Consider the following 14,179-nt stretch of genomic DNA (forward strand, 5'->3'; position numbering starts at 1 on the left):
ACCATCTCAAGGCAAACAACAACACCTTTCTCCTTGCATAGCTATACAAGGGTTAGTGAACATCAAAAACACTTCATAGTAAATAGCCAACGCACCAACTTTGCAAACTCAAAGTATACTTAGCTTTTCTTTGCCAGGTTGGTCATGAAGCCAAAAGAAATATCTCCTCACCATATCCTTAAGACATCCCGAGATATATCTCCATATAGCTTGCCTTTAAGCTTGATAATATCATAAATCCTTAGATCAACAAGCTGTCTACTGCTCATGCTCTTGCTTCATAAGCTATGAAGTGGCTAGCCATGCTTAACAACAATGATGGTAAGTGTGGTCCCCACTTGAGATCTTTTCTCTTCCTTATTGATAGAAGGAAACCTCCGCTTCCAAGGAAGTCTATGCTCTAATACCAATGTAACTCGCAGCGGCGGTGCCCGGGGGACTAGGGCCTTTGACACACTTGTTGATACCATCAATGCATGTTAAAACACTTAAACATGGCCACAGCCTTAACACATATCCATCATCACTTTGCATAAAACATAAAGCTGGACAAAACATCCACAAATGCTGAAAAATGGAGCTTGCACGTGTGACACCGCATAGAGGCCGGAATGGGCCGACCCCCCCCCTTGGAGTATTTTATTACCCAAGGAGAATAATATCATGTACAAGCTTTGAGGGCCTTACTCTCCCCACGGGAGATGCCGGATTATCCATATACAAATGCCATAACACAGCCCAACACAAGGCAACCAAGCCGGAACATAGGCTGTAGAAATGCCGAGCCAACAATTTAATCCATATGCCTCCGTGTGGGTACTGATTCTTCCCCAAAAACCACGGGTCTTCATGCAATAGAGCTAGTACAGCAAGTACAACTCTCCATTCAGCCGGTACAGCAAGTACAATAGCTGGTACAACAAGTACAATGGCTGGTACAGCAGGTACAGTGGCTGGTACAGCCGGTACGGTGGCTGGTACAGCAGGTACAACAAGTACAGAAGCTGGTACAACAAGTACAGTGGCTGGTACAGCCGGTACGGTGGCTGGTACAGCAAGTACAGGAAGTACAAATGCTGGTACAACACATACAATGACTAAAAATCATAATAAATGATTGAATACCCTTGCCTTCAGTATTTCTTTGCGATGGAAGCCTCCAAAACAGTCCCATACAGCCGGTATTCTTCATGGGTAGCCTTCAAGTGAGAGAGAAAGAGAGTAGCCATCATTAGAGAAGCCTTCAACGGTGGTAGAGGCTAGTGTGTAGCAAGAGAGCCTCTATTAATGAAGAGAGAGGGCTCCAATTTATAGATTTGGGCCTCCCATGAGCTAAAATGGCAAGAGAAGGCTACGATGACAAGTGGAGAGCCACACAATAGCTGAAGTGACAAGTGTGAGGCCACTTGTCTCACTTTGATCCTTTTTCTAGGCCACTTGTCTCACTTTGGTCCACTTTCTTGCCACATGTCCCAATCTAAGAGATGGGTCCTTCCATAATCTTTACCTCTAAAAATATCCCAACTGGTAGACATTCTGTCATAGGCACTTTGCCAACTCTTGGTATCTGCTCAATTCCAGATGTAATGACGTGAACAGAATTTCCATCGGAGTCGGGCCAAAAATAGCAACTCTCCTAAATTTTAGGAGTGTGGTCCTTTGTATTCTAGGATAATCCCCCATTCCCAAAGCTTGTACTTTCCAAATATTTAAACATCCTGGAGTCCATCAGACCCCTTTCAGACTAGGAAATGTCCAGGCTGGTGACACCTTCCCTCCCTCGTCCCCATTCCCTACCTATGGTCATCCCCTTGTTACCGTCCACGTCCCTTGTGACTATGCTCACCACCTAATAGGCCAACCTATCGTGTAAGTGCACACTGCATCCTAAAGAGAGGAGATCATGAGCTTCTTGAAGAAAGCTTGGTTCAACCCACGTCTTCCCCATATTGTTCACCCATTCTCTTGGTTCAAAAGAAGGATGGATCTTTTCATGTGTGTGGACTATAGAGCTTTGAATAAGCTCACCATCAAGAAACAGTTTCCGATTCCACACATAGACGACATCCTTGACAAGTTAGATGGATCGGCATGTTTCAGCCGAATTGATCTCAAGAGTGACTATCATCAAGTGCATGTGGTTTCTAAGGATGTACATAAAACTGCTTTCAGGACATCATTTGGGCTTTATGACTATCTTGTTATGCCTTTTGGTCTTACAAATGCCCAAGCTACATGTTCAGTGGATACAAAAAATTTACAAGTGTCTTCTTCGATGACATCCTAGTCTTCTCAAAGACCGAAGAAGAGCATAGAGCTTATTTCACTATTGTTTTTAAAGAACTCCATAAACATAAACTCTTCATAAATGCAAAGAAGAGTGAGTTCTTCTTGTCATAGATACACTATCTTGGGCATATTGTGTCAAAAGACAAAGTGCGGATGGATCCCACAAAGATAGATGCAATTCGGAATTGAGCTGAATTGAGATCAACACATGAGATCCATAATTTTCTTGGAGTATGCTCTTACCACCGCAGGTTTATTCGAGTACCCAGTAGGCAGCCATATCCAGCAACAAAACGCATCACTAGGGTGCCTCCAAGGGGATGCTATAGGCCAACCAATTCATGGACGGAGAGGCAGCATTTTGCACATCCGGTATATGTGGTAGTTAGACCAACCCTAGCCCGAGCCAAAGCTAATTGGCTACACCCACCCTTCCTCCATTGCGCAAGGATGAAACCTTCGTCCAGTCCTTGACCACAAAGGTGTGTTTGTTTTCTTCAAGTACATCTACAGCAAGAACAAAACATGGAGTTTCGACAGATGCCAAAGAGCTCTTTGGTTTCTTGGGAGAAAAGATAGTCCATCAACCTCAAATCTCTACAAGAGCATAATGGCAGCATATAAGATAGAGAAGAATGAGAAGATCATCCAGATGTTGGAGAACAAGTTGGCAGGTTGCCGACAAGAGATCCAAGCAAGAAAGGTAGCACATACAACAGTAAGTCCATCCAAAGATGAAGCTCAACAAGAGGGAGTGTTCAAGGATGCCGAAAAGCTTTCAAGAGAGCAAGTGGTATCGATGACAGAGTCCCCAAGATAGGAGAAGATTTTGGAGGATGAGCCCAAGGAGCAGACACTACCAAGCTTGGAGGTGATCCAAACAAATGGAGAACAACCCATCCCAAAGTCCATTCCAATTTTCAAGGACAAAGAGGAGTCAATAAGTGAACTTTAGATTTTTCCCTCCAAATACATTGAGGAGGATGAGATGAGCCATTCCGCAGTGGTGTCTACCATGCTAGCTAAGCATCTAGAGACAAGAGCCAATTCCAATGCCCGCAATTCCCGAGGAGACAGTGGCGAAGACATCGTTAGAGATAGGAGGTCCAATAGCCATGCTATTGGAGTTTGGACCGGTCTATGGAGCAAAGAGTGAGTTCACCAGAAGGTCCATACCGGAGTGGAGCAAAGGAGCATCAGTTACACCTGTGCTCCAAGGGGGATGTCACGTGCACACTCCCCCGAGTGTGACATGAACATGCTTCTACCCATTGGCCAACTCAGAGAGCAAGTACATGGGTGCCCAAGTGCCCAATGAGCAACCCACTATGGACAAAGTTATTGGGTTATTGTGTGAACACACCTAGTTGGACATTGTTATTAGGGTTGGTTGAGTTCATAGCCAACTCGCCAACTTTAGACACTATAAATAAAAGTCTAGGCTTTAGCAATCAATCAGTCATCATTGAGACACTGAGAACTCAGGAACAATGCTTCCATTGAGTTTCTGTATTCAACATTGTATATACTTCATGTTAGTAATATGTGGTAGATTAGGTCATCTCTCTCTATTGTGTATGGAACATGAAGAAGAAGCAATTTGTTGTGCATGGTTTAAGTCCTTGATTAGCTACTAATCACAATCAATCAATTCATAAACATGCTTCCACAAGAACCCATATTACACCTCAAACCTAGACTCGAGGCCTCGAGACTACTTCGTGCTTACATCTGATGGGTGTGTACTGGTGGTATGGGATGCCAGAGATTTGGCACGTGGAGCCATGCCTTTGATGCTACTATCCCCCTGTGCTCTGTGCTCAAGGGTGAACCTGAATGGCTCTATGGTTGGGCGGTGAGCAAGATGCCTGAGTCTATGTGTGATTTCCTTTTTGTTTATGCTTAATCGCAAGATTTGTTAGACTAGCAACTTGACACCATGGGACTCTCTTGGTAGCATAATGCCCCAAATTGGTTGAGATCTCCCTATATTCTCGGATGAGGATTTTCCTTTCCATTTTCCAGCTTATAGCCATGATTTTGTATTCACTCATACTTGATAGAAGTCTCTTTCCTCGAAAAAAGGGCTATTTTCCTATGTTTCCTCTAGGAAAATAGGATCTAGGAATAGGTCTATCTGGTTGCCGTCTCCTATGTAGGAAGTCTCTAGCGACATCCACAAACATAGCAAGAGGATGGCAAGTTCTTGTAGAGGACCTTAGTTAGGATTGCTTGTTAATATCCAGAGTGTTCTATCTATAATTTACAAATTCTATTTCTATAATTTACAAATTCTAAAGTCAAATCTATCATGACATATGCTCTCCAAATTGGGTTTGAATAAAATCGAGTGAGGGGTTTTCATGCCGCTTCAAGAACCTTGTTAAGACTTGGAAAGAAATCTTTTGCGGGGATAGCAAGATGACGGGGAGATTGTGACTCTCAACCCAACATGAAATGTTTAGAAGTCAAGCTTTTGACTCCTGAGGCATCAAAATAGGCTAACACTACCATGGGCGCCTTTTTGGAGAATCTTGCTTCTTTGAAAGTGAGAATCTCTATACTGAACTTGGTTCTACTAAAGTTCCACCCCATGTACCTGCTTTCTTCAATCTCATCACCTTGCATCTCCCACTTCTAATGTATCCAACCTCTAAGGTCAAAAGTTTTAGGGTTCCTTCTGCTACGATAATCAATCTTTTTTTGTACAAGCCCATCCTATCTCTGAAATACTAATCTTTTTTCTGCAAAGAGCAGGAAGGTTTTGCACAGTTGTCAGATCACCTCTACCCACAATAAAGTCATAGCTAAAGCCTTCACAAACAAAAACATGGACATGCCTACTGAAAATAGCCATCACCAGGAGAGCAACATTGCTGACAAAACCAATTTAACTATAACACAGTCTAAAAATTAAGAACAAACATAAAAGCCAACCTAGAACTACCTGGTTACAAGTTCTGCTGCTTCTGCATCCCACTGTAGTACACAAAATTTGTATCTTTCTGTGGATATAAACAGGAAATCTTGTGCTTCTCCCTGTTTTTTTTTTTAATTCCATGTTAGAATGCTGCCTGAGTGAGAAGTCTGCAATCCCTGACACCTTTGATTATGTATGCATTCCAGAATCTAAACACTAGAAATGAAGGAAAGAGAGTAGGTAACTCACTGGCGGTTTGAAAAGCTCCAGTGTTGCAATACGGCCATATATTGGTACGTCTAGCATAGGCTACAAATCAATGAAAGTTATAGGTTGGATCCTGAAAATCAAATCTTGAAACCAAATTTAAAACAAGTTCACACGTTCAAGTCAGGCACGGGCATACACCCCAACATGCCTCTCCAAGTATATCTACACAAATATCTACCCAAACGTGAAATCCACGGGTATCCAACAGGTGTGACTTGGACGTGGATAACCAACAAATTTCTATGGACATCTTCCATAGCCATGGATCTCAGGGATTATTTCTAGGCTGGTGGCATCCTCTGCTTCTAAACATTTGCCCTCAGCCATGAGGAATCCGTAGACTCTATGGTTGCTTTGCCATAGTAGGCTCATGAAATGTTAATTCATCCATGGGAGACTCTAGCATGGAATCCAACTCATCCACAAGAAACTCCAGCATGAATCCATAAATAACTACAAGAAACTCCAATGTAGCAAAAGCGTAACTATTCCAAGCAACTCCAACATGAATACCAATCCATTTTATAGGCAAACTCCAACGAGGATATAAGAGCAGCGCCCGAAAACTGCAAAATAGTGCATTATGTTCGCTATGAGGATATTCTAGGGAGAATAAAAACGTAGATAACTCATCTTTAGCTTGTCCACCTCTAGTGATCCATATCACCAAGAGCTGGCAAGTTGCAACACTAGCCTTGAGAAGCTCACAAAAGTTTCACATGACACACATGGTAGCCTTTCATATCTAGTCTCTTTCTTAGACAACGCGATACACAATACTCATCTTTAGATCTTTACATGGTTGCTTGCATTCCAAGATGCCCAACTTAGGATCCATGCAAATCACAGAAGACCTCCATGTTCAATAAAAAAACCAAGGAAGTAAATCCAAAGTCTATTGCTCAAGCAGTCCCCATCTAGCAACTCTCCACACGATTGAAGTATGCCTGGACTCAACTAACCACGTATCCAACTGAAGTGCCTTGTGGCCAAGCATCTTTCCATATGCACCAACTTGACATGTACTTGCGCTAAACCCAATGTACCATCTATACATTTGTTCAATTAATACATGCGGTCCATGCTGCTGTCCACACAACCTTTGCACATTAAGTACCACATGATGTTAACTGTCCATGGCATATTCACCATGCACATAGCTAACTTATGCTGCCTAAGTAGCCCTAGAGTCTCTTTCTCAATAAACATGTCACCCAATTGGCAACCCGAACATTATTTTGGTGTGACATTAGATGTTCCCTGTTGACAAGATCATAAGCATAGTGCTTATGCAAAAAGTTACCTTCATAGTAAACACATTCCCTACGTAAGTCATCAAAAACTTTTGCATGATCAATTTTCATCTCTGTAATGCTACGAGTGCATCCAAACTTACATGCATACACAACTTACCGAAAACTACTAGGAACATACACAATACTTCTTGGAAATCTTTAAATATTGACACATTCTCACCTATACCAATATAGTTTTTAATGGTGAACTTTGAATAGCATCACATAAGCTACTAGCTATCCAACATATCCTAGCCAATATAAAAGGTTACTCCATACCCACAAATTGTTGAAATATACGATGTTCAAGTGGTAAAGGATGAGAGAAAGAGGTCATGTAAGTGTGAACACACCCCAAATAAAGTGAGCATGTGGATGAAAAAGAGATCTAGAGTGGCCCCAACCCTAGCCCTTGGTGAACCCTATATAAAGAGCAAGAGGCCTCACTTTTTGTAACACAAGTAACACAATCAAGACATTCACAAGGTGAAGGTCAAGCCAACTTTGGAATGGCTGAATATAGAAGCTTTCTATACATCTTGTGTTCTTGCTCTCTCACATATGTTGTCTCTCTTGCCACAACTATTGCTTCCGTTGTGCATACTCCCCATAATTTTGACATGGTATCAGAGCCTTGCAAAGGCTAAGTTCCCCTTCAATCCCCTTTTCTTTTTCTCTCACTATCATAAGCCATTCACATCCTCATCAAGAAGGATGGTGGTAGAAGAAGGTGAGAAGCAAATAGGCGTCAACAAGAAAGGCAACAATAGAGCTTCATCAAAGAGAAGATTCCATCATCATCAACAAGTTCTTGAAGCTTGAAAGAAGAAGAAGAAGACCATCCTCATCATCAACAAGAAGAAGAAGAAGAAGAAAAAAGAAAACGCAAGCAAATTGATAAATTTTTTGATTTTCCATCAAAAAATTACGTCGAATCTTTCCATCAAAAAATTACGTCGAATCTTTCCATCATCAATCTTCTTCGAAGATGTCGAGGATGCATGGGAGCTTCTTTGTGTTTGGTTGAGGTTTGTTGAATATGGTCTCTTAATCAACAAGCAACTTCATCAACTTCATCCTTTGGCACATCAACGCAGCAAGTCGTCATACACCACTGGGTGTGGCTCCTGCGGGATGGCCATGTACAGAGTGGGTAAAGCATCAAGAGGGACATGTGGAAAGTACTTAGTGGATGTATTGTTTGGATGCATTGAGTGCTTCCATATGCTCATGTTGTACCACCAATCACGACTCCTGCGGGATGCCCATGGGCGTAAGGCTTGCGAGCAACCCTACTGTTATTTTAGAGTAGGTTTTGCATCTTGAGGAGCATATTGTTTGCGAATGCATATGTGTGTCATATGTAGAATGATGCATGGTTTTGTTTTTGACTAACACAGGTTACGTGTTTCCACTTGGTTTTAGACTTTTGCTGCAGGTTCTGAAGGAACAAGCAAGAGTTGTTTCACTTTGACGTGACGGTGTGGCCTTATTGTGCAGGATGATTGTTTCATCACCCAAATGCACTTGAGGGCTATTGCTTTTGTCATATGGGGAGTCTTTGCTCATAAATGCCTTCTTGTTCCATTGAGTGCAATCGAGGACGCTTGCTATTTTTCAAGAGGGGGGTATGTCACGACCCTATGTTTTTCTCTGGACAGTATGCAAGTATGCACGGGGACATCGTGGACAGTGTGAATGGCATCAATTTGGAGTTGAAAAGGAAACCTATGTGTGGACAACCCCAAGTGTGAAGGGGACAAAGAGATTTTAGATTAAAAGGTTTTATAAACTTTGGTGGCCCAAAAAGCTAATTTGGAAGGCTACTCCACTTTTGGAGGGTGGACACGCCTCTCTCTATTCCTCTTGCTTTTTGGGAGAAAAGGAAGCTGGCGGGCTGTTTACAAGTGCCTCACTATTGGTACACATGCACTAGGGCTTTTTTCTCTCTCACTTGGCGAAGAGCGAGCAGATGGCATGGCAACTAGGCGCCTTTTTGATTAGTGAAAAAGCAGAGCGCTGGACTGTAGAAAACAGAGCACCTCTTGATGGCTGGACAGCATTCACACGGGGGACACCACTTACACGCTGGCTGGCTGGATTGCAAAAAGCATATGGCTGGGTGTGCCAATCTACTGGTGGAAAAACAGTGGGACTGCACATGCGCCTTGGCTTTCTCTTTCCCTCCCTTGCTTGCTATGAAACGCCCAGCAACACGGGTGCTTTTTGGAGGGGGCGTGTTTTTGCAGAAGACAGGGGGCTGGTTTCTCTGGACATACAGGTGGCCAGGGGGCTGGTTTCTCTGGACATAAAGGCGGACAGGGGCTGGTTTTTCATGAACATTGACATCATGTCGATGGCATTCAACCAATGGACGTTTCAGCTTCTCTTTGCTTTGGTTCGGGACTGTTTTGGAAAGGGTTTATGGACTGTTTCGTGGCAGTGCATGTGGCTACGAACATGAGCAATTCCGGGACTGTTTTGAGATTTGTTCAAGGACTTTTTATGGGCTGTTTTTGGTTGGCAACAAATTCAACTATGTGCTTGGGTTTCCGGCTGCAAGTACAGGTCAATTGAATGTGTTTCTTGGCATGGGAGTGATGCGAGCTTGCATGGTTGCATGCCCATGGAGCAGATTGTTTTCTTCCTGCTGGAAAGGAACATAGGGACCTACAGTTCTGGGCATCTCTATGTTTCCAGATGTTTCATGAGGGAATAGGTAACTAGATGTATGCCATTGTTGGCACTGTTGCTGAATGGTGCTATGAATGGTTCTTTATGGAAACAGGACAAAGGTTTCAAAGGGAAACAGGCCTAAGGGTTTCACGTGGAAACAGATCGTAGGTTTTCTCGAGGAAACATGTTTATGGTTCTCCAGGAGATAGGTCACATGCAAGCAACCGTCACAGGGGTGGACACATGTTTGGTACAGCCTTGCTATTGATTGGATAGGGAATCCATGACAGAGATGGATAGTACCCTTGGAAGGTAGAGAGAGAGTGTGCAGGTGTATCTACTGTATGGTATGTTGTGTTGTGATACGTGTTCTCTTTTGGGAAGACAGTTCGGGAGTCTTTGTTATGATGCAGAAGCACTGGATGTATCAGGGTGTGATGTTGTTCATAGGGTGAGAGGCTATAGATGGTTGTGGCAGCCCTGATCATGGGAGAAAGCTTCTATATGCAGGACTCCATGTGAAAGTGTCTTTTGATGTGAACAATGGCTGGATTTATTTGTAAATGCCGAGTGGACAAGAAGCCATGATGCAAGGTCTTTGCAAGCTTCAGGAGTTCTGAAACCGATCCCGTCAAGTGGGAAGACTCCGTTGGACACCCACACGCTTAATAGCACAACTTTAAAACCACAAATTTGAAATGGACAACTTAATACAACTTGAAATTGAAATGAAATGAAATGGAAAGATGGACACCAGCACTGGGGCCGGAACGGACCGACCCCCCCCCTCAATATATGATATATTTATTGGGAGTATTTAACAAATACAATGCTCCATGGGTTCCAAGAACCAGATGATGTCCATGTACATATGAAAACAGTACCAAACAAATAGGCTCGAAGTCGAATTTCGATGTAAAAGCTCGAAGCAGAACGACCACTAGTGTGGTTCAATCTCTACGGTCCTGTGCTTTCATTGGACTCCGCGGAGAGCGCCTCACTGGTGTTCCGAGACCACGCACAAACAGGCGCTCTCGTACTAACGCCTGGCTCTCCCGATCTTAGCACCTTTGGACCGAGGTTCTCCAATAGAGCTTGGACAACCCGGCACCGAACGGGTGTTGGCCGTATAGGGAGTCGGGAATCCCTTACCAGATTTAAACACAAAATACTTTACTTAAATCTGAAATTCACTTACTTGTGGATAGCTGCTAGAGAACCAATACCCGTGGTATGATGAAGCCACCCAGGAGATGCGAAGTCCCCTTGTAGAACGCCAGTGGAGAAGATGTGCCACCTCTTTCAAAGTAGAAAACATAGAGGTAGCCTTAGAAGATATAACACCTTGATGAAGACACAGTCACCTCGTGGAGAACCATCAAGACAAGTACCACCGCAAAAGTCCACAGCCGCCTGCTGTGAGAGGAGGAGTATCCACTTGCAAGGGAGAGGATACCCGACTGCAGCGTGGGAAGAAGTTGGTGTGGAGGAGCAGCCTGTTATGAAGAGAGTGTACACACACAGCTGCCTGAAAGAGAAAAGGGCAGCCACCTATGAGGATGGTGGGCAGCCCTGCAGGTAAAACAGGCGCAGCCTGTAGAGGGTGGGCAGCCTGCAGGTAACACCAACGCAGAGGAGAGGACAGCGCAGCCTGCTGGTATTCTGTCGCCTGTGGGAGCAGCCGCCTGGGGAAACAGAAGCAGCACGCTGTAGTTAGGAGCAGCCGTACAGCTAGATATGGCAGCCGCCTTTGTGTAGGAAAAACGGCCTGTACAGCAATTCAGAATCGCTTGGAAGGGTTAGGCGCAGCAGTACATCAGTCGCCTCAGAAAGCGTGCGCAGAGATGATGGCTGCCGGTTCTTTTTCTCCACGAAGGTGGTCGGTTTTTTTTTGTACGCTGAAGGTAAAAGCCTTTTTTTCTTTTATAAAATTAAAGTGGAGTTTAACATTTTGAGTTGGCTGGGCCCCCCCACGCTTGCATGTGGGCGGCCAGTTCTATGGGGATGTGGTAGGTGGCCATGCCCACTCCCACACTCACTTAAAGTGGGGCTCCCCACCTTGGCCCCTAAGTGGGTGCCCAAAGGGGGTGCCCACTTTTAAGTGTGTGTGAACATTAAACCTTATAAAATAAAAGGTTAGAATATGAAACATTAAAACAACATGTGCGATATACTTACCACCTGTTCACATGCACTAAAACTCGTCAGAATACAGAGGAGACTTCACGACTCACTGGCAAGCGTCCCCGCTCAGTAAGTAACACGTCAAGCAGGCAAACACAAAAATACAAGTCATGCGAAAACAGTTTCAAACATGCAAATCATGTGTGCATGTGCAAATAGTAACATGGACATATCTCCCGTTCATGGAACAAGTACAAAATATCTGTCGGCACAAAACTGGCACGACATAAAAACATAAAAACCTGGTCTTCCTATGGAGTGACAGTCCCATAGGTAAGACACAGTTCCAAGCACGAGTCTCCCTATGGTGTGACAGTCCCATAGGCAAAACACGGCACGAATACTGGCTCTTCCATGGCGTGACATTCCCATGGGTCGAACACAGTCCAGGTCATACACGGGTGGCACCAGTCTGGCTCCCGTCCATACGACACCATCTTGCTAACACACGGGTGGCACCAGTCTGGCTCCCGTCCATGTCAGCAAAAATACGGGCCTCTTCACATGAGACACCGGCCTGGCCTCAAGTGAACGAGACGCAAAAACTGGAGATGGACCAAATGGTCGGCCAATTGGTGACATCCCCCCGGGCTTCTAAAGAGTTGACCTCAACTGAAAAGCCTCAAGATATGCCTGCAACAATTGCGGATAATGTGCAAAATAATCCTCATTTACCCATTTGGCATCAATAGGCAAATAATTCTTAAACTTCACAAGGTATCTCCTGGAAAGCTTTCCTGCAGGTAGCTTTCTCTCCTTGTGAAAAACAATCTGTTCTGGCTGGAGTATTTCCTCAAGCTCTTCAATCTCTGGTGGATCTTCTGTGACAGGCTCTTCAGGATCTGGCCCCACATATTTCCGAAATAGACTCACATGAAAAAGCATTGTGAATCTTCCAATGACTAGGTAGAGCAAGCCTGTAGGACACTTCATTGATCTTTTGAATCACCTTGAAGGGTCCATAATAGCGAGGAGAAAGCTTAGAATATGATCCTTCTCGTCCTGGCCTCTTCCGAAGCCTAGCTTTCTCAAATTTCAACAATACCGAATCACCTTCTTTGACTTCCATGTCCCTTCTATACTTGTCAGCAACCATTTTATGCTTATCCTGAGATCTTGCAATGGTTGTCCGTACCTGACGAAAAGCAACATCCAAGTCACGAACATATTCATCAGCTGCAAAAATCTCATCCTTTGTACGAAGGATGGGTGGCAAGACCACTCTGCCATAAATAATCTCAAACGGAGCCTTTCCTGTGGAAGCATGGATCGTATTGTTGTTGGCAAACTCAACAAGTGGAAGATACTTCTCCCATGCAGTCTTTTGATCTGCCACATAACATTTTAATAAATCCAACACGGCTGAATTTGCAGCTTCACTTTGGCCATCCGTTTGGGGATGATAAGCTGATGAAAACTCAAGTTTAGTACCCATATTAGTTTCTTGCCCACTTCACGAGCCATTGATTCGAAAGTTACATCTACCATTGCATCAGCCTTCCTGGCTTCAATAGCACTCTGCACATGGGGATCTTCATGCAAAAACTTTAACTCTTGCGCTTGAGCCTGCAAAAGTTCTCATATGTTCCATTTCAGCCCTCATAGCATCAAGCTCTTGTTCAAGCATAACTGTCTTTCCTGGAGACAGTTGACCCTTGGATTCACTATCAATAACCCTTTCAAGGGGCTTGTGTCTACCACGCAGGGCATCAGACCCACGAGAGGCACTAGAATCTAGATGGACCCCTCGAATTTGGCACTTCCAAAGGGTTGCCTTGGCTGTCCATTGTGTTTTAAGTTTGCTAAAAGCGGGATGTCCAGTACACAGGTTCGTTTCCCCACTAGGAAGAGGAAAACAACCGTGCTCTGATACCAATGAAACCGATCCCGTCAAGTGGGAAGACTCCGTTGGACACCCACACGCTTAATAGCACAACTTTAAAACCACAAATTTGAAATGGACAACTTAATACAACTTGAAATTGAAATGAAATGAAATGGAAAGATGGACACCAGCACTGGGGCCGGAACGGGCCGACCCCCCCCTCAATATATGATATATTTATTAGGAGTATTTAACAAATACAATGCTCCATGGGTTCCAAGAACCAGATGATGTCCATGTACATATGAAAACAATACCAAACAAATAGGCTCGAAGTCGAATTTCGATGTAAAAGCTCGAAGCAGAACGACCACTAGTGTGGTCCAATCTCTACGGTCCTGTGCTTTCACTGGACTCCGCGGAGAGCGCCTCACTGGTGTTCCGAGACCATGCACAAACAGGCGCTCTCGTACTAACGCCTGGCTCTCCCGAACTCAGCACCTTTGGACCGAGGTTCTCCAATAGAGCTTGGACAACCCGGCACCGAACGGGTGTTGGCCGTATAGGGAGTCGGGAATCCCTTACCAGATTTAAACACAAAATACTTTACTTAAATCTGAAATTCACTTACTTGTGGATAGCTGATAGAGAACCAATACCCGTGGTATGATGAAGCCACCCAAGAGATGCGAAGTCCCCTTGTAGAACGCCAGTGGAGAA

General features: G+C 44.1%; 1 protein-coding gene across 1 annotated transcript in view; it reads right to left on the reverse strand.

Moving 5' to 3' along the window:
- LOC147611191 (DNA damage-binding protein 1a-like) overlaps nt 1-14,179 on the reverse strand; it is a 122,286-nt gene that overhangs the window by 80,522 nt on the left and 27,585 nt on the right. Inside the window, exons 3-4 of the mRNA XM_086785854.1 lie at nt 5,459-5,518; nt 5,237-5,328 (exon numbers count right to left, since the gene is read on the reverse strand). Of these exons, the coding sequence (XP_086641980.1) occupies nt 5,237-5,328; nt 5,459-5,518 (152 nt within the window). The remainder of the gene's footprint in view (nt 1-5,236; nt 5,329-5,458; nt 5,519-14,179) is intronic.

This window comes from Cibotium barometz, chromosome 48 (genome assembly GCF_041138505.1).
Source record: "Cibotium barometz isolate CiBa-2024 chromosome 48, ASM4113850v1, whole genome shotgun sequence".
NCBI classification, from domain to species: Eukaryota; Viridiplantae; Streptophyta; class Polypodiopsida; order Cyatheales; family Cibotiaceae; genus Cibotium; species Cibotium barometz.